The following is a 21,482-nucleotide window of genomic DNA, read 5'->3' as shown; positions in this document are numbered from 1 at the left end:
TCAGCCCTCCCCCTCCCTTCAAGAGGCGTTGTCTCTTGCCAGGCCATCATTGTAAATAAGAATTTGTTCTTAACACTTTAAGTGCCGAAAACGTGTTTAGGCGTCTTTCCTAGCCATGCTAAAGTTGCCGAGGACGCCCTAACTCGTCTTTAATATCAATATTTCAAAAATCTGTGATCGGAATCATATTTCCCCTCTGCAGCCTTCACACACAGTTCTGAGCTCCTCTCAATCCTCTAGCGGTTCAAGAGCGCCATCTGGTGGCCGATCGGCAGAAGCGCCAAACAGGAAGTCATGTGGATGAAGTGGTGATCACCCATATTACTTCCGGGCACTCGCTATAGTTCCCGGGACTCGAGCTCAACACAATACATAGCGATCCGTTGCCAATAACTCGACAAACAACATGATTTGGACGTATATACTGTTATACAACCTGGAAATGGACCGGGTATTTCGACATCCCATAATGGAAAACTGTCTACCCCACGCTGATCGCCCAACGGCCCGCGGAGACTGGGGTGAGTTTTAGCGTGTAGTATTACCGTGTTCGACACTAACTGCTATGATGAACATTTGACCCACATTAGATGAATGGTATAACATTGCCCACGGAATTATAAACGATCCCCCGCCCATCCGGTCATCATCAGATGATACGTAGAAACTTCTAGAAGCATGTCCATTTGAAATTTTTCATCTGGCACCGATCGCTACCAAACTGTATTTGATCATCAATATAATGCATTTGGGGCTATAAATCACGTTCTGGAGAAAGCTGCAGAAAGAGATGAAAACATACTTATACTTTAGATCATATTTTAGTATGAATATGTGAATGAAAAAGTTTAACCTTCATACACCCTGAACAATACATATAGGACATTGAATGGGCCCTAATAATGGCAATCTAGCAATAGAATTTAAAAAGTTATAGCCCTGCAAAGAAGGGGAACTTCTCCATAGACAAATAGAGCTGGCAACGGATGGTATATCATGAATTTAACCTTAGGCATTCAAAGTGTTAATTGATTTGCCTGGTTAAATAATGGTAAAAATAAATAAATAAAAAATTTATAAAAGTTACATTACTGCAATGTCACCAAATGCTAACATTAATAAGTTAGCATTTATGATACAGCACACAGGATTCCTACAGACATTCTGGCCAATGTAGCCTCTCACTCCCTTTGTCCCCTAATGACCTATTAATGACTCAGACGTTGAGACAGAGAGGGCAGTGTGTGCGTGTGTGTGTGTGTGGGGGGGGGGTTATTACGGACAGTGGAGTTATAACAGCCCCCCCTTCTCTAGCACACAGGCGCTAGTTCTACCAAATGATGTCACTGGCTTAATTTAAAACCTGGCATTAAGTGCCTGGCCTGTCACTGGGTTCTCTTTATCACGCCCCCAATACAAGGGACATAAGAGAAAGAGAGAGTGGAAAATAGTTGGGGTGTCTCTTCTATTGCGTACCTGACAACTGGGCAACCTTGAGTGTGTGTGTGTCCGAGGGAGAACAATACACAACATATGGGTTTGGGGCTGTGTGTATCCAGGTCTATGTGTGTGTGTGTATCCAGGTCTGTGTGTGTATGTGTGTCAGAGGGAGAACAATACACAACATATGGGTTTGGGGCTGTGTGTGTATCCAGGTCTATGTGTGTGTGTGTGTATCCAGGCCTGTGTGTGTATGTGTGTCAGAGGGAGAACAATACACAACATATGGGTTTGGGGCTGTGTGTGTCAAATGATCACCAGCCTCCACCAGGACAAAGTGGAAACGGCAGACGTGTGGCAGAGAGGCCAAAGAGAGACGGTACCTGTGCAGAAACAGACACGTGGTGGCGTTCTGTACAACAACAACTCAATGAATGGTGTTGACAAGCTCAATCAGAATATTGCTTACTACCCACCCATGTGTTAGGAAGTCTGCAAAATAAACAAAGAAATTTGTTATGCATCTGTTCCAGATATGCCTGTTCAATGCCTTTGTTCTGTACAAAGCCACAGCTACCGATACGTGTCACTTCACAACACTTGAAGTCCATCGTGACTGTGGATATATGTGTACAGGGCAGTACCTTTTTTTGCACATAGCACTGGTGCTACAGAGGTTGATAGTTTTGTAGCACAGGCCAAAATATTGTAGCACGAGTATAAAACGTGTTATATATGTAACGGTCACAAATGTGCTGCCTATTGGATTTATGTGTTTAGTTGCAGTGCCATGTTTGGTCACTAAGTGGCGCTCCATTGTACCTGAGGCTACAGGTTTAAAGGGGAGATGAAGCATTGAACAATGTGATCCTAGTTTGTTTGTTGTGTACCTTGTGTAAGACAGGGTCCTATAATCAAATGTGAAATCCTGCTTATTTGTCTGAAAAATCAAATATAATTTCCCTGTTTTCGCCTTTTTTAGATGGTGACGTCACGGTGTTGGTTTGGTCTGGCTCCTAGTATACACTGCTGGTTAGCTGCCTATAGTAAACATGGATTGTCGGGTCAGTCAGTAAATAAAATGTTGTCTACCAAACAACGGGACCGCAGTGGTTCTTTTTGTATTGCTCCTGGCTGTTCAATCTAATTTTACCGTGTGAAAGAGAGAGGAAAGTTGGTTCATTTCCACAAACTACCAGTGAAAAAAACAGTGTTGTTGGCACGTTGGCTGGCTGCACTCAAGCGGCGCGATCAGCCTGTTGGACAGGGAATGAAGATCTGCAGCGAACACCTCATTGCCTCGGATTATGTTGTTGTTGTTGTTGTTGTTGTTGTTGTTGTTGTTGTTGTTGTTGTTGTCCAGAAGACCACTAATCAGCTGAAGCCCGATGCGGTTCCCTCGGTCTTCGACAGACAGACCGGCGCAGGCAGTTAGCCTGCTGGCTACCTAGCCGGGATTCAAAGCCAACTAGCCGGCTAACCCAGCTCGCTAAATGCTGCATGTAGCTAGTTAGCTGAACCGTAGCTAGGTAGCCAGCAGGCTAAATGCCCCGCGACGCTGGTTGAACCGTAGCTAGGTAGCCAGGTAGCTAAATGCCCCGCGACGCTGGTTGAACTGGAGCTAGGTAGCCAGGTAGCTAAATGCTCTGCGACGCTGGTTGAACTGGAGCTAGGTAGCTAAATGCCCCACGACGCTGGTTGAACTGGAGCTAGGTAGCTAAATGCTCCGCGACGCTGGTTGAACTGCCTGCGCCGGTCTGTCTGTCGAAGACCGAGGGAACCGCATCGGGCTTCAGCTGATTAGTGGTCTTCTGGACAACAACAACATAATCCGAGGCAATGAAGTGTTCACTGCAGATCTTCATTCCCTGTCCAACAGGCTGATCGCGCCGCCTCAGTGCAGCCAGCCAATGTGCCAACAACACTGTTTTTTTCACTGGTAGTTTGTGGAAATGAACCAACTTTCCTCTCTCTTTCACACGGTAAAATTAGTTTGAACAGCCAGGAGCAATACAAAAAGAACTACCGCGGTCCCGTTGTTTGGTAGGCAACATTTTATTTACTGACTGACCTGACAATCCATGTTTACTATAGGCAGCTAACCAGCAGTGTATACTAGGAGCCAGACCAAACCAACACCGTGACGTCAGCAACAAAATGGCGGCGCATATGTTCATAAATGCTACATAAATGGACATAACAAATCGTTTTTTCTTAGAAACGCCTTATTTTTATAACGTGATTTTTTCTGTGGTTTATCTAAATACTAATTTGATGCTATGACTATGTTTATATCGCTATGCTTCATCTCCCCTTTAATTTGATTTAACCTGAGCCAGTATATATAGTTTTATAGTATAGTACAGTCGATAGCAGTGTAGACATCATAGTATATATCTACATAACAGTGTATACACATACTATAATATACACTATATTGTAAATTGTAAATATTGTACAATCAAGGTTATAATTGCACATTACATGTTACAACTGTGAATGGTTTCACAGTATCTTGTAGCTGCCACATAGTGAGGGCTTCAAAGTTTCTTTTTATTTAATTTTTTTTATTATATTTTTGATTTTGTTTTATTGATGCCTTCTCTGTGATGTATACTGTCCTTATGTGGTGTGTTTATTTTATATTTCATGTTGTCTTGTAATAAATGTAAATGTTCACCAAATTCTACACCAGTCTAAATGTGTTATAACTTTTTGGTATGTAGCGCCCCCCCATGGTGATTTTGAGAATAGAACAATACGTTTGTGGTCATGTTACCTTTGACCTGGAAATAATATAGGTGTAAGGTGAGCAATAAGCACGAAATGTGATCATGCGCACAAAACACTCCATATCTCGCGTTCTAGGGTACCAGCCTGGATTATTGTGAAACGGGACGATTTTTAGCATGGGATAGTGCAGGAACGAAGGTATGTAGAACTAAACGTTTTTTCCCCTGTTGGGAGTATACATATTTCCTTTCAAATGAGCCATACTATTGTCTCCATAGCTATAATATAGAATATACGATGGGTCTGCAAACATCGTGAAAATTGTCAAAAAACGCTGCCGCCAAGGAGTACAGATGGAAAAACAGCGTGGCAGTCAAAGAGTTAGGCTGCGGTTACACTAGGGCCAGTTTCGTTTTCAGTTTTCAGTTTCAGTTTCGTTTTTCAGAACGCTACGTAATGGCAGGCAAGTTAGACATCGTTTTGTCTCCTGACCACCGAGTGATGTATATACATGTAGTACAATGCCAAAGCAGTAGGTGGCGATGTAGTTCAAACATGAAGGCCATTTTCAACCAATCAGAAAGGTTGAACGAGTCACTCCACATCCTGCTCAAAATCTCAGAAAAGCCACCATCTTTATACCTCGCATGAGCCATTTAGCTACATAGCATTTATTTTTCAGCAAGAAATAAAGTGCAATAAACAAAAGGGATACATTCACTGTGTGTTCTGCCTTATTTGTTGATGATTTGTTGATGAAACAAAACTAACATCAACACAATTGACCACCAAGAGCGGAGTTTAGTCTCACAAAAAGATCGCAGATTTTGTTAGCTTATGTGCTAACGTGATTGGGATATGCCATTATAACAGTATAGCATTGTGGCTAGCAGCGTAGTAACGTTAATGCTAGCAGAATAAATGGATGTAAACGTTATTGAACAGATTGCAGAATGGGTACAATACAATACGGCTCAATACAAACAATTGTTAAGGGAATGCAGACTGTTGTAGTTTGGAGTACTGGGTTCCTTATAACAATAACTTGACAACACGTTGGTAGCCGCAGCTACTTGGGACAGCTCTGCTGTAAACACTGGAAATAACCGTGCGGGTCTCTACTGTGCATGGGCATTGGGCAGAACAGCTCCGTATCCGGCTTGCGCAAATTACATGGCACAATTGTCGGCGAGTTTCGGTGAGTTTCCAAAACGAAAATACCTTTTGAGCATTGCCACTAGGAAAATGCGTTTTCCTGTCAAAACTGCGTTTCTTTTTAACTTAGACATGCAAACGTAGTCATTCGAAAATAGAATGTTGCTGTTTTACCCCAGTGTAACCATGGCCTTAATATCTGACTGCGTTTGCAATGAGTTTATGTCTATTGGTCTGTTGTATGTGGACCCATCTGGAGACTGAACTCACAGCATGTCAGGACAGTTGTCTGGCTTGTCCAGCAGCCCTCCCTCCATGACGAAGCGCAGCACCTGCTCGTTGGACATCCCCTGGTAGGGCTGCTCCGCCAGGGTGGAGATCTCCCACAGGACCACCCCGAACGACCTGGAGAGAGAGTACACGCATGCACACAGAGTACAGGTTACACACACAGAGTACAGGTTACACACACACACACACACACACACACACACACACACACACACACAGAGTACAGGTTACACACACAGAGTACAGGTTACACACACACACACACACACACACACACACACACACACACAGAGTACAGGTTACACACACACACACACAGAGTACAGGTTACACACACACACAGTACACACACACACACACACTAGGGTTGCACGGTATACCGGTATTAGTATAGTACCGCGGTACTAGAGTGTTCGAAATGATACTATACTGCGTTTGGGGAAAAAAACTGTACTTAAAAAAAAAAAAAATTATGCATGCGAATGCCTTCCTATTGGAGCACAGCGCTGCTGTCAGTGGTGACGTTGCGCTAGTTTACCGGAAGCAACCTTCTGGAATGAAGAACAACAAACTCTAGTTGAGACGAGAGCTAGCATAGCTTGTCCAACAAATGTTGGCATCAATGACATGACTACAGTACTGATAGGAGCTACTGTAGCACGTAACGTTAGTTATCACAACCATCGGCAATCGCAGTGAGGATCTTTATTGATTAACGTTAGCTAGCTAGCTTTAACTAGAATTATAGTTCGCTAGCTATATAAGCTAACGTTAGCCGAGTTTACTCTATGCAAAATGTGCTAGCTAGCTAACGTTAATCAATAAAGATCCTCACTGCGATTAGTTAGTTATCATAACCATCGGCAATCACAGTGAGGATCTTTATTGATTAACGTTAGCTAGTACAGAGTACAGAGTACAATTATATACACACACACACACAGTGTACAGTGTACAGGTCACACACACACACAGAGTACAGGTTACATACACACACACACCGACACACATACAGAGTACAGGTTACACACACACATACAGAGTACAGGTTACACACAGACACACAGAGTACAGGTTACACACAGACACACAGAGTACAGGTTACACACACAGAGAACAGGTTACACACCGACACACACACCGACACACACACCGACACCGACACCGACACGCACACACACACGCACAGAGTACAGAGTACAGGTTACACACAGACACACCTAATGTAGGAGGGTAAGTGCGCACACACACACACACACGCCCCAGGAGGGCCAAGCTGGTGTGCTTAGGCGCAAACACACACACAAACAATCCCCAAACATCTTGTATCTAATTAGCGAGAGCAGCAGTGTCTCCAGAGTGAAGCAGCGAAAACACATAAAAGAGCTTTGTTAAATGGAGGAAGAGAGGAGGAAAATGACCCCCTCCCTGCAGGCCTAGTTAATGCTGCTGCAGGAGAGCTGTTCTCATGGCGGCCTGGCTTTAATCTGCCCTACTTCAAAGGGCCAGATCTGGCCGGGGTGGGTAGAGGAGGTAGAGGATGGCTAGGGGGGTGTAGAGGAGGGCTAGGTCTGGTTGGGGGGGGGGGGGGGCTAGAACTGACCGGCGTAGGGGGGTGTAGAGGAGGGCTAGGTCTGGTTGGGGGGGGCTAGAACTGACCGGCGTAGGGGGGTGTAGAGGAGGGCTAGGTCTGGTTGGGGGGGGGCTAGAACTGACCGGCGTAGGGGGGTGTAGAGGAGGGCTAGGTCTGGTTGGGGGGGGCTAGAACTGACCGGCGTAGGGGGGTGTAGAGGAGGGCTAGGGGGGTGTAGAGGAGGGCTAGGGGGGTGTAGAGGAGGGCTAGGGGGGTGTAGAGGAGGGCTAGGGGGGTGTAGAGGAGGGCTAGGGGGGTGTAGAGGAGGGCTAGGGGGGTGTAGAGGAAGGCTAGGTCTGGTTGGGGGGGGGGCTAGAACTGAGCGGCGTAGGGGGGTGTAGAGGAGGACTAGGGGGGTGTAGAGGAGGGCTAGGTCTGGTTGGGGTCAAGGGTAGAGGAGGGCCAGAGGGAGATGATGGGGACTGTAGTTAGCCGAGAGTTGGGCCTGTAATTTAACAACATCTGGAGTGCCCCGCAGACCCCCCCCCCCCCCCACCCCCCGTGGACACCACCACCATGACCACGACAACCTCTCTATTCCTTTCTTCCTCCCTCACCACTTTGGCAACGTGTGTTAAGAGGTGATTTAACAGCCAACAGTCTAGTCTTTAAAAGCTGGGAAAGGTTCCACGGCCCACCTGTGCCCCACCCCCTCCCCTCCCTTCCCTTTGAAAGCAGGACAGCGCCGGCCTTATCGCAACATGGGATTACAAATTACTAAAAGTCCCGCGGCGGGGGGGGGGGGGGGGGGGGGGGTACTTCCGCGGCAGCTGTTGGCGGGAGGTGGATGTTTAGATACCGGTGGAGTTCTCACGGTGAGATGGTGAGGAGGAGGAGGAGGAGGGCAAGGACACAGAGAGGGACGTGGAGAAGCTAACCGCGTGTGGCTGTTGTAAACTCTTAATGAGCTCCCGACACACGCCCAGAAAATACGGTTCAACTAAGTCTACGCGGCGCTTGACGTAGAACCCTACCCTTCATGTAGTTTCACATCAGGCTTTTCTAATAAAGCTCCAGAAACCAAGGTGGACGTCTTAAACCAAGGAGGCAGGAGGCTGCATGTCTCACTATGTGGCTGTTGAGCTGCTGCATCCGCTCACTGAAGAAATTAAACACGGCTTCTAGTTACTTTTTTTTTTTTACTTTGCTCCAACAGCCACAATTTTGTCATTATGCCAATTTCCCCCCTGGTCGTTGCGCTACCCTCTGTCGGTCTGGGGAGGGTATAGACTATTACATGCCTCCTCTGATACATGTAGAGTCACCAGCCGCTTCTTTTCATCCGACAGCGAGGAGTTTCACTGGGAGGGGAGAGCGTAGCGCACGCAGAGGTTCACGAGATCTCCCCCTCCCTGCTGAACAGGTTCCCCGACCGACCAGTAGGAGTCGCTATTGCAACAGCCAGGACTCATACCCCACCGGCTTCCTCTTAGACCTCTACACTACCCAGATGCTCCAGTGCTTAGACCTCTACACTACCCAGCCGCTCCAGTGCTTCCAGTTCTAAATGCTGAATGGTAGTGTCTAGATCCCATAGCTTGGAAGAATATTAGTGGGAATGTTACGGTAAGGGATAGGTTTACAGCTTTGCAGCTATAGGCCAAATATAGACGATTGCTATGAAAATGTCCTTCTGGGTACTATAGTATAACCTTCTAACCAGGTTAACCATGTTAGTTCAACACAGAGCATGGCCCGGAATTGTGAAAAGGTCGTAGGTCACTCTTGTGATCCCTACCTTCACACAGAAATCAAAGAAACACTGCTGCACTCGTCTGTAGGCACTCCTGGTCCCACTGGGGGGGGGGGGGGGGGGGGGGGTATGTGTGTGTGTGTGTGGCAATGAGGGGTTGTTTACCAGACATCAGAGTTGGTGGTGAAGACTCCATCCTTCAGGGACTCGGGGGACATCCAGCGGACGGGCAGGAGACCCTTGCCTCCTTTTCGATAATAATCCGTCTCATAGATGTCCCTCGTCATGCCAAAATCTGAGGACGAGAGCACACAAATAATAACAAATAAATCTTACAATCAATATCTTAGATTGCCAAACTGCCATGGCAGATTAGTGGCATTTTAACAACGTAAGAACCACCATGCAGTTCCTAACCCTAACACCCAGACAGTGTACCTCCTATCTTCACGGTGAAGTCCTCAGCTACCATGCAGTTCCTGGCAGCCAGGTCTCTGTGGACAAACTTGTTGGCGTTGAGGTAGGCCATGCCGTCTGCGATCTCCCCCGCCATCTGGATCATCTTCTTCAGAGGAGGCAGAGACAGGCTGGAGGAGGTGTGCTGGAGGAGAACAGGGAGAACGGGGGGAGTCAGAGACAGGCTGGAGGAGAACAGGGAGAGTCAGAGACAGACAGACTGGAGGAGAACAGGGAACACGGGGGGAGTCAGAGACAGACTGGAGGAGAACAGGGAACACGGGGGGAGTCAGAGACAGACAGGCTGGAGGAGAACAGGGAACACGGGGGGAGTCAGAGACAGACAGGCTGGAGGAGAACAGGGAACACGGGGGGAGTCAGAGACAGACAGACTGGAGGAGAACAGGGAACACGGGGGAGTCAGAGACAGACTGGAGGAGAACAGGGAACACGGGGGAGTCAGAGACAGACAGACTGGAGGAGAACAGGGAACACGGGGGGAGTCAGAGACAGACAGACTGGAGGAGAACAGGGAACACGGGGGGAGTCAGAGACAGACAGACTGGAGGAGAACAGGGAACACGGGGGGAGTCAGAGACAGACTGGAGGAGAACAGGGAACACGGGGGGAGTCAGAGACAGACTGGAGGAGAACAGGGAACACGGGGGGAGTCAGAGACAGACTGGAGGAGAACAGGGAACACGGGGGGAGTCAGAGACAGACTGGAGGAGAACAGGGAACACGGGGGGAGTCAGAGACAGACTGGCTGGAGGAGAACAGGGAACACGGGGGGAGTCAGAGACAGACAGGAGGAGAACAGGGAACACGGGGGAGTCAGAGACAGACTGGAGGAGAACAGGGAACACGGGGGGAGTCAGAGACAGACAGACTGGAGGAGAACAGGGAACACAGGGGGAGTCAGAGACAGACTGGAGGAGAACAGGGAACACGGGGGGAGTCAGAGACAGACTGGAGGAGAACAGGGAACACGGGGGAGTCAGAGACAGACTGGAGGAGAACAGGGAACACGGGGGGAGTCAGAGACAGACAGACTGGAGGAGAACAGGGAACACAGGGGGAGTCAGAGACAGACTGGAGGAGAACAGGGAACACGGGGGGAGTCAGAGACAGACAGACTGGAGGAGAACAGGGAACACAGGGGGGAGTCAGAGACAGACAGGAGGAGAACAGGGAACACGGGGGGAGTCAGAGACAGACAGACTGGAGGAGAACAGGGAACACGGGGGGAGTCAGAGACAGACAGACTGGAGGAGAACAGGGAACACAGGGGGGAGTCAGAGACAGACAGGAGGAGAACAGGGAACACGGGGGGAGTCAGAGACAGACAGACTGGAGGAGAACAGGGAACACGGGGGGAGTCAGAGACAGACAGACTGGAGGAGAACAGGGAACACGGGGGGAGTCAGAGACAGACAGACTGGAGGAGAACAGGGAACACGGGGGGAGTCAGAGACAGACAGACTGGAGGAGAACAGGGAACACAGGGGGAAAGGCCTTGAACTTCTACACCAGGGTTTCCAAAGATTGGGATCGGGTTCTCATGTGGGGTCCCCCGATACAAAAACGGGGTCCCTTTTTTGCATTTTGTACATTTTTAGTTTTGTATATTTTGTATAGTGTTTGGTCTTTATTCTTTAACTTTTTATTGTATGAAGCACAATTTCAGGAGGGGCATACAAAACTAAGCATTTCACTATATTGTACATGTACCTTATATGTGACAAATAAAACTAAACTTGAACCCCTTGAGAAATTCAGGTTAAAATGACTGGAATGATATCATCATCATGATTTTTAAATGTGAAATTGCATTAGCATTTAACATTATACAGTTGTCATTGACCAGCTCACAAGGGGCAGCTTAAACGGATAGTTTGTCCAGATGTAATAAAGATTAAAGATTACATTGTATGAAATACTTGCTAGTAATGTAGTGGATGCAAAGCTATTGGCTCACTTACCGAGTCCCGTGGTACGAGTTCTGGCCGGGTTCTGGGCTGGGAAGCTTCAGACGGGCAGCTAACGGCAGAAACTGAGTCACGCAACCAAAAGGTTTTTTAATCCACACCGCAACATGCAGGCAAAGGGTTAACCAACTCCAAAACTACGCCACCTTCCTCCAGCATGTTGAAACAGCAGTGAAGCGGCTCCAGTGCGTAGTAATACACTCGCAAAATAGTGCCACGTGATTGCAGAACCCATAGTGGTGGAGGACGATGATTTTGTGTCCGTAACCCTTTTGCCTGCATGTTGTGGTGTGAATTAAAACCTCTTGGTTTTGTGACCCCGTTTTCTTCCGGCTAACAGTTCTGCATCCACTACACTACTTCATACAACTTAATGTTCAAAAAATTCGAACTATCCCTTTAATTTCTCCTCTACTGTAATTAAATCATTTTCAAAGTCATCTGCCTAATTTGAAAGCCCTGCTTTGTGAAACACACCACACGGGCTCTATTTCGGGAGCCCGGGTTAAGTGTTCTGGAACCGCTCTCCTACGAGACGGAAGGTGAAGGAGGCGCCGAGGTGGAAGGCGAGCAGAGAGACCGTCGCAGTGGGCAGGTACCTCTTTGGATCGCAGGGAGCGCAGGTAGCTCTTCAGGTCCCCGCGTGTCATCAGCTCCATGATCACCAGGGTGGGCTGGCCCTGAGAGACCACTCCCAGGAGACGCACCTGCACCAATCACAACGCAGCATGGAGAACGACACCGTCAATACACATAGAAAACAACCGCGTTGCCGCGCGACACATTTTCCTCGATATCGATTTCGATTCGTACCCTTTTGCCCGAAACTGGACATTCGTCTATTTATGCCGCTTATGAACACGTGAGCGCATCATCGTACCACGTGGTGACAGTTGAACTCCTTCATGACCGACGCCTCGTTGAGGAACTCGATCCTCTCCCTCATGCTGGCCGTCTCGTTGACCGTCTTGATGGCGACGCGGGTCTCCGGCTCGTCCTTGACCACCCCCTTGGCGAGGCCCTCGTACACCATGCCGAAGGAGCCCTGGCCCAGCTCCTTGTTCATGGTGATCTTCTCCCGGGCCACCTCCCACTCGTCCGGCACGTACACTGGAGAGGAGGAGGAGAGGAGGACCACCACTTTACATTCCACCTCCAGGCTAATGGACACATTCCAGCTCCTTCTTTCTTTACACGCACACGCTGCAGCATTGACATAGCCAGATGTATTCTCTCCCCCCCCTCTCTCTCTCTCTCTCTCTATCTCTCTCTCTCTCCCTCTCTCCCTCTCTCCCTCTCTCCCTCTCTCCCTCTCTCACACACAGCTCCAGTTTCACTCACTCTCCGCGGCGCTGAAGTATTCTGGGTTGACTGAGGCGTAGAGAACCCCGTTTCCCAGCCGGTCACTGTTCCTGGTGAAGACACAATACGTCAGGCGGGATTTAGGACATAACCTCCCACGCACACACACAGATATAGACACACATACATGCACACACACACACACATATTATGTGCATACATGCATGTGGGCACACACACACACACACACACAGATATACACACAAATACATGCACACGCACACACACACACATGCATAGTATACATGCATGCATGCGCACACACACACACACAAAGATATACACACACATACACGCACGCACGTATACACATGCACGCTTAACAAGTGGAAAACATTTGAACAACAATGACTGTGTTTTTCCTTTGACATGCTAGGCTAATGAAAGCTCTCCTCGGTCAGGGAGATTAAAACAGAAAGAACAAGAAAACAAGTCTATAACACAGCCTGCAGCCCCTGCAGCATTACGATGTGACGAGGAGGAGAACAAAATAAAGATAAAAATAAAAAAAGCTTTTCATTTTAAGGGACGGCTGTTAAACATCTCGAGTGCAAACACATCTCTGCTCCTTCACACCCCGGGCTAAAAATAAACCTCACTCTCCCCCAGCCTCATTTGTGGCCCCGTCTGTCAAGTTGGGAACATGCGCTCGCAGACGCACGCTAACGACGTGCCCACCCACACACACGCGCACACACGCACGCACACACACCTTTTCCTGTTGACAACGACGAAGGCGGGGATGAGGAAGCAGAACATGAGCACCACCACCATGGGCACGAAGATCATGATGTAGAGGGAGCTCTCATAACCTGTTGGACCAGAGAGAGGGAGGGAGGGGGGGGGGAGAGAAAAGGGGGAGAGAGGGAGAAGGTTAAGTGTATGAGAGAGACACTCACTGGTCAGATGAAGGTAGACAGACCAAAACTTCTCCAGTGTCTTTAGATTAGAATAAACAGAACGTGTCTTGCCTCACCCTCCTACCTACAGTCCGAGGGAAGCAACAGTTGTGATTGGAGAATCACGAAAAGAGGGTGGGGTTTGAGATCATATTTGGGATTTGTCAGTGGCTTTGACTGTGAACCCCCCCACCCACACCCCCACGAGTATAAATTAAATCATTATTTTCTTACAGAGGTGGAAGGGGGTAATACTGTCTCATTAGATGACATAATGAATGAGCCCTCTACTGTAACCATCCCTTTCTCTGTGGTGTGTGTGTGTGTGTAGAGATTGTAGTAATGTCTAGTTCAGGGATGATTTTCCAAAGTGTGGAAATTGCATTTAAAAAATGCGTGGATTTAACATTTCCCCCGAAAAATATTTAGCCAAGAAAAATGTGTCCAAGGCCCTTGTCATTACCATGAATACACTGGCGTGGCTCGTTCAATCAACCATTACGCTGTTCAGGGACTAGGAACCAACACGGTCCTCGACAAACACCATCATTATACCAGAATCATTTTTGTTTTGGCCTATATTTGCATGGTCTGGCCTGCGCAAGTTGGAATTGAATTCCAACCCCTGGTCTAGAGTTAAACCCCTGGTCTAGAGTTAGACCCCTGGTCTAGAGTTAAACCCCTGGTCTAGAGTTAAACCCCTGGTCTAGAGTAAAACCCCTGGTCTAGAGTTAGACCCCTGGTCTAGAGTTAGACCCCTGGTCTATAGGTAAACCCCTGGTCTAGAGTTAAACCCCTGGTCTAGAGTTAAACCCCTGGTCTAGAGTAAAACCCCTGGTCTAGAATTAAACCTCTGGTCTAGAGTTAAACACCTGGTCTAGAGTTAAACCCCTGGTCTAGAGTTAAACCCCTGTTCTAGAGTTAAACCCCTGGTCTAGAGTTAAACCCCTGTTCTAGAGTTAAACCCCTGTTCTAGAGTAAAAACCCCTGGTCTAGAGTTAAACCCCTGGTCTAGAGTAAAACCCCCGGTCTAGAGTTAAACCCCTGGTCTAGAGTTAAACCCCTGTTCTAGAGTTAAACCCCTGGTCTAGAGTTAAACCCCTGTTCTAGAGTTAAACCCCTGTTCTAGAGTAAAAACCCCTGGTCTAGAGTAAAACCCCTGGTCTAGAGTAAAACCCCTGGTCTAGAGTTAAACCCCTGGTCTAGAGTTAAACCCCTGGTCTAGAGTTAGACCCCTGGTCTATAGGTAAACCCCTGGTCTAGAGTTAAACCCCTGGTCTAGAGTTAGACCCCTGGTCTAGAGTTAAACCCCTGGTCTAGAGTAAAACCCCTGGTCTAGAATTAAACCTCTGGTCTAGAGTTAAACCCCTGGTCTAGAGTTAAAAACCCTGGTCTAGAGTTAAACCCCTGGTCTAGAGTTAAACCCCTGGTCTAGAGTTAAACCCCTGGTCTAGAGTTAAACCCCTGTTCTAGAGTTAAACCCCTGGTCTAGAGTTAAACCCCTGGTCTAGAGTAAAACCCCTGGTCTAGAGTTAAACCCATGGTCTAGAGTTAAACCCCTGGTCTAGAGTTAGACCCCTGGTCTAGAGTTAAACCCCTGGTCTAGTTAGACCCCTGGTCTAGAGTTAAACCCCTGGTCTAGAGTTAAACCCCTGGTCTAGAGTTAAACCCCTGGTCTAGAGTTAAACCCCTGGTCTAGAGTTAAACCCCTGGTCTAGAGTTAAACCCCTGGTCTAGGGTTAGACCCCTGGTCTAGAGTTAAACCCCTGGTCTAGAGTAAAACCCCTGGTCTATAGGTAAACCCCTGGTCTAGAGTTAAACCCCTGGTCTATAGGTAAACCCCTGGTCTAGAGTTAGACCCCTGGTCTATAAATAAACCCCTGGTCTATAGGTAAACCCCTGGTCTATAGGTAAACCCCTGGTCTATAGGTAAACCCCTGGTCTAGAGTAAAACCCCTGGTCTATAGGTAAACCCCTGATCTAGAGTAAAACCCCTGGTCTAGAGTACATGTGAGGCGAGAGGACGGCTGCTTCTCCCACGTTGGGTTCCCTTCTTACATACAGCCTCCTGGCCGCTTCTTGGGCCGTGTTCAATGAAACATCTGTGACGACGGACGAAGCTCACAGTGTCATTCATACTGAACAGCCCTCTTTCCTACACCACACAACCCAGGTCGTTATGGAAGGGCCTTAGTGTTTAATGTTATGCATGTATGTATGTATGTATGTATGTATGTATGTATGTATGTATGTATGTATGTATGTATGTATGTATGTATGTATGATGTATGTGTGTATGTATGTATGTATGTATGTGTTAGTTATTAAGTGTGTCTTACGCTCGGGCACGTAGAAGGCCACCGGTTGGGTCCAGGAGCCGTTGCCAGCCAGTGAGGTGGCTCGGACGCGGGCAGAGTAGTTCCCGGGGCTGAGGTTGGTGAGCCGGGCGCCTTTCTGTTCCTGGTACATCTGCCGCGACACACACTCATGTTTCTCTGCCTGGAAACCCACCGACACCAACACACACGCACATACAGACAGACAAGCAGGCAGACACACATATACACACACACACACACACACACACACACACACACACACAGGATTAGTCTTGCCTAAGTTCTACTGTGGCGAATGATCGCACAAACGGAAGGTTTACTTATATCCATCTACTCCCTGTCAGTAGGTGGTTAAGTAGGTAAGTAAGTCTACATATGAATCACACAAATACCAACTCTACCAAACATAAAGCAGGAATCAGGCTAGAAAAGCTGTGACATTTATTCCATAGGAATATGCTTCGTTTGCCGACCGTGCCGCACAAAGAAAGCATTGAAAGTTATAGATTTAAAGGGGACACATTATGGAAAATGAGTTTTGCCTCGTCTTCGTATGGATTTGGAATTAAAATGTAGGCACCGGGGGGAAATAACATAGGTACTCCTTGCAGTTTAGCGAGGGCCTTTGCCCTTTGTGAGGTCAAAAGGGGGAGGGGACATGCAATCAATTAGCTTTAATGAACCCATTACCTGTGCTTTTTGGAACCAAGGACACTGCCTACCCAGTTTATAAAAGTAGCCAAGCCAGGACGGAGATCATTCATTTAAAGGACAACTACGCAATTAATTAATGTTAGAATGTTAGATGTTGTTATAGTAGAATGCATGTCCAATACAAGGGAAGAGGTGCTGAACAATAAATAATTGAATAATTGAAATGTGATTCAGACAAAAAGACCTTGAATGTTCGACAGATTCAAGGAAGTCATATATAATTGCTGAAAAGAAAGATAATATGTGGCATAAGGCTGGGATAAAAGAGTGGAAAAAGGCAGAATATATTTATAATACATATAATGTACATCAACATTAGGCAGAATATATTTATAATACATATAATGTACAGGCATAGAGGACATCCACTGCAGATGCAGATAGGCCGGTTCATGTATGTTCAGACTACTGAATCTCGGTCTGTCATAAATGACATTCCAACATCTCCTGTGTGCAAAATAATGTGTGAAATGAATGAATGAAAGTAAAGATAAAAATAAAGTTCTTAGATCCTGCGTCTTACCTCGTTGGAAAGTCTGAAACTGATCTCATACATGAGAATGAGTCCGTTAGGCTTGACTGGCTCAGGCCAGCGCAGGAACACGGAGTCCTCCTGACCCTCCCAGGTAACGGGTCCTGGGACGTCATCTGCCTTGTCTGGAAAACAAACACACAAGGAGGGCAGAGGACGGGCTTAAGTCTTACTGTTAAAACAAACACAAGGAGGGCAGAGGACAGGCTTAAGTCTTACTGTTAAAATAAACACAAGGAGGGCAGAGGAGAGGCTTAAGTCTTACTGTTAAAATAAACACAAGGAGGGCAGAGGAGAGGCTTAAGTCTTACTGTTAAAACAAACACAAGGAGGGCAGAGGAGAGGCTTAAGTCTTACTGTTAAAATAAACACAAGGAGGGCAGAGGAGAGACTTAAGTCTTACTGTTAAAACAAACACAAGGAGGGCAGAGGAGAGGCTTAAGTCTTACTGTTAAAACAAACACAAGGAGGGCAGAGGACAGGCTTAAGTCTTACTGTTAAAATAAACACAAGGAGGGCAGAGGACGGGCTTAAGTCTTACTGTTAAAACAAACACAAGGAGGGCAGAGGAGAGGCTTAAGTCTTACTGTTAAAACAAACACAAGGAGGGCAGAGGACGGGCTTAAGTCTTACTGTTAAAACAAACACACAAGGAGGGCAGAGGACGGGCTTAAGTCTTACTGTTAAAAAAAACACAAGGAGGGTAGAGGAGAGGCTTAAGTCTTACTGTTAAAACAAACACAAGGAGGGCAGAGGAGAGGCTTAAGTCTTACTGTTAAAACAAACACAAGGAGGGCAGAGGAGAGGCTAAAGTCTTACTGTTAAAACAAACACAAGGAGGGCAGAGGACGGGCTTAAGTCTAACTGTTAAAACAAACACAAGGAGGGCAGAGGAGAGACTTAAGTCTTACTGTTAAAACAAACACAAGGAGGGCAGAGGAGAGGCTTAAGTCTTACTGTTAAAACAAACACAAAAGGAGGGCAGAGGACGGGCTTAAGTCTTACTGTTAAAACAAACACAAAAGGAGGGCAGAGGAGAGACTTAAGTCTTACTGTTAAAACAAACACAAGGAGGGCAGAGGAGAGGCTTAAGTCTTACTGTTAAAACAAACACAAGGAGGGCAGAGGAGAGGCTTAAGTCTTACTGTTAAAACAAACACAAAAGGAGGGCAGAGGAGAGGCTTAAGTCTTACTGTTAAAACAAACACAAGGAGGGCAGAGGACAGGCTCCCTTCCCTTTCTGGAATACACCCCTGAAAAGTCTGGAATAACCCCCCCCCCCCCCCCAAAAGGCCAGGGCTGGTACCTGCAGGCTTGGTTCTGGAGAAGACGAACTCGGCGGCGCTGCAACGCTTCACTTGCTTGTTGCAGGCGTGGATGTCGATGCGGTAGACGGTGAACGGCTTCAGACCGGAGATCTGCAGGTCACGGTTCTTTACCGACTGCTCCAGGAAGTTGTGCTCCCACTCAGAGCGCTCCGAGTCCGAGGAGTTGCCCCCACCAGCACCGCGGCCGGCTGGGAGCGGGGAGTTGGTGGTGTTGGCGTAGAGATGGGTAAAGCGAGAGAAGGTGGCGTTGGCGATGGCAAACAGGTCCCTGCGCCGGCGGTCTGGTGGACTATAGGAGAGAGGAGATGGAGGTAGAGACAGACAGAGGAGACAGAGAGGAGATGGAGGTAGAGACAGACAGAGGAGACAGAGAGGAGATGGAGGTAGAGACAGACAGAGGAACAGAGAGGAGACGGAGGTAGAGACAGAGGAACAGAGAGGAGACGGAGGTAGAGACAGAGGAACAGAGAGGAGACGGAGGTAGAGACAGACAGAGGAGACAGAGAGGAGACGGAGGTAGAGACAGACAGAGGAGACAGAGAGGAGACGGAGGTAGAGACAGACAGAGGAACAGAGAGGAGACGGAGGTAGAGACAGACAGAGGAGACAGAGAGGAGACGGAGGTAGAGACAGAGGAACAGAGAGGAGATGGAGGTAGAGACAGACAGAGGAGACAGAGAGGAGACGGAGGTAGAGACAGACAGAGGAACAGAGAGGAGATGGAGGTAGAGACAGACAGAGGAACAGAGAGGAGACGGAGTAACAGAGAGGAGAGAGGAGACAGAGGAACAGAGGAGAGGAGATGGAGGTAGAGACAGACAGAGGAACAGAGGAGAGGAGATGGAGGTAGAGACAGACAGAGGAACAGAGGAGAGGAGAGTGAGGTAGAGCCAGACAAGAGGAACAAAGAGGATATAGGAGACAGAGGAACAGAGAGGAGAGAGGAGATGGAGGTAGAGACAGACAGAGGAACAAAGAGGAGAGAGAGGTAGAGACAGACAGAGGAACAAAGAGGATATAGGAGACAGAGGAATAGAGGAGAGGAGATGGAGGTAGAGCCAGACAGAGGAGACAGAGAGGAGAGAGGAGATGGAGGTAGAGACAGACAGAGGAACAAAGAGGAGAGAGAAGACAGAGGTAGAGACAGACAGAGGAACAGAGAGGATATAGGAGACAGAGGAACAGAGGAGAGGAGATGGAGGTAGAGACAGACAGGGGAACAAAGAGGAGAGAGGAGACAGAGGTAGAGACAGACAGAGGAACAGAGAGAGGAGAGGGAGGTAGAGACAGACAAGAGGAACAAAGAGGATATAGGAGACAGAGGAACAGAGGAGAGGAGATGGAGGTAGAGACAGACAGAGGAACAAAGAGGAGAGAGGAGACAGAGGTAGAGACAGACAAGAGGAACAAAGAGGAATAGGAGAGGAAGGACAGAGAGACAAAAAGGGAAAAAAGAAGGTGAAGGGTTAATACAGGGTCTTGAACGGCAGCTCGCTTGTGGATGAGGCTGGAAAACCAGAAGAACCGCATCGACTCCAGTGTTATGACTACTGCAAATTTAATTAAAAAAAAAATCGCTCTTCTAGAGATAATCAAATTATAGTGGAAATAATTTACGTGATAGTTCCCACGTGACTCATGCGACTAGATTTGGTGATTTGGTTATTTACTTCGATCGTTATGAACGCATTTCATTGCAGATGACTAATTCACTTCCATACATTTCAAAACACAAAAGCTTGGTAATCATGAGTCTGTAATTACATTAGTGTATTCTGCCTGGTTGTTTTGACTATTGGTTCTTGAAGTGGTATTTTTTTAAAGCAAAGTTTTAACATCGAAGTGAAGGGGTACTCCCACATCTTGCCAATCCATCAACAACTATGGTGGACGTGTGAATGTGAATGGGGAGGAGAGAATAGAATGCACTGAAGGAAGATCCGTGAAGGGACAGAGAGAGACTTCACAAGTGCAACTTATAACTTCTGGGACTTCTTTAACATCAAGTTTTCAAGTTGTCACATATATATTTGTACATTATAGTGAAATGCTTGGTTCTGTATGACCCTCCTGAGATTGTGTTGGATAAAACAGTAAAAGACCAAGCAATATACAAAATATACAATATACAAAACTAAAATGTACAGAATGCAAAAATGTGGTAGCTTAGTGCAAATGTGTAAGAATACATAGATAAAATACAGTGTAATGTTTTAAAAGTGTTTAAAGTGAATGTGTGCGTGTGCATGTTGTGTCGGCTCCTTTGGATCCACTTCCTCTCGTGGTGTTTAAAGGCCACAAATTAGCTGCATTGTAGCGGCACTACCCTCTGCATTAAAAGCACCTTCTAGCTTCCCTGAAAATGTATTTTAACAGTAATATAATTTTGGAATATTTATGAGCTCAATAAAAAGCAATAAAAAAAACATCATAACAGTCCATTTTATTGCAGCCTGAAGGCTCTTGATAGATCTTTGTTATTCTTTTGTTATACCCAGCCAGCTGTGTGTGTGTGTGGCATCCTAACCATGATCCCAGTCGTGTTTAAACTCAAAGCGCATCTCCATAGACCTGTTCGCTGTATACGTCAGACTCAGTGTGCTGCGCGCATCACCGGAGCAGTAAGGAACAACGGGGCAGACTACAATATTATTTGCATTTGTTAGTCATGCTAGCGCTCTAAACGTATCAATCCATGCCAAAGCTAGATATGTAAAAGGTGAAAGACTCGCACTCAGCCATGCTGATTTGGCCAAATTACATCCAGCCGTTTTCGTTTAAAACAACTTTTAGTCAGGGGAGTGCCGTGGTTTTCTCCTTGCGCAGCAGCTCGCGCAGGTCTGGGGCAACTTAGTCACGTGACTCAGTTGGCATTGCTGATTGGCTCGAACATGGTATGTTTGTGTACAGTGAACAGGT

The 21,482-nt window shown here is 47.2% G+C and overlaps 1 protein-coding gene across 1 annotated transcript in view; it reads right to left on the bottom strand.

Annotated features, from left to right (window-relative positions):
- The window catches only part of igf1rb (insulin-like growth factor 1b receptor), a 188,936-nt gene that overhangs the window by 3,410 nt on the left and 164,044 nt on the right, over window positions 1–21,482 (bottom strand). The window contains exons 11-20 of the mRNA XM_084337679.1: window positions 18,542–18,852; window positions 17,227–17,360; window positions 15,990–16,149; window positions 13,464–13,563; window positions 12,731–12,801; window positions 12,270–12,499; window positions 11,989–12,096; window positions 9,384–9,546; window positions 9,111–9,240; window positions 5,599–5,733 (exon numbers count right to left, since the gene is read on the bottom strand). Coding sequence (XP_084193805.1) covers window positions 5,599–5,733; window positions 9,111–9,240; window positions 9,384–9,546; window positions 11,989–12,096; window positions 12,270–12,499; window positions 12,731–12,801; window positions 13,464–13,563; window positions 15,990–16,149; window positions 17,227–17,360; window positions 18,542–18,852 — 1,542 coding nt within the window. The remainder of the gene's footprint in view (window positions 1–5,598; window positions 5,734–9,110; window positions 9,241–9,383; window positions 9,547–11,988; window positions 12,097–12,269; window positions 12,500–12,730; window positions 12,802–13,463; window positions 13,564–15,989; window positions 16,150–17,226; window positions 17,361–18,541; window positions 18,853–21,482) is intronic.

Source organism: Notolepis coatsorum, assembly GCF_963971535.1.
Source record: "Notolepis coatsorum genome assembly, chromosome: 20".
NCBI classification, from domain to species: domain Eukaryota; kingdom Metazoa; phylum Chordata; class Actinopteri; order Aulopiformes; family Paralepididae; genus Notolepis; species Notolepis coatsorum.
The sequence above is the reverse complement of the archived record's forward strand: the minus strand, read 5'-3'. Positions and strand labels throughout refer to the sequence as shown.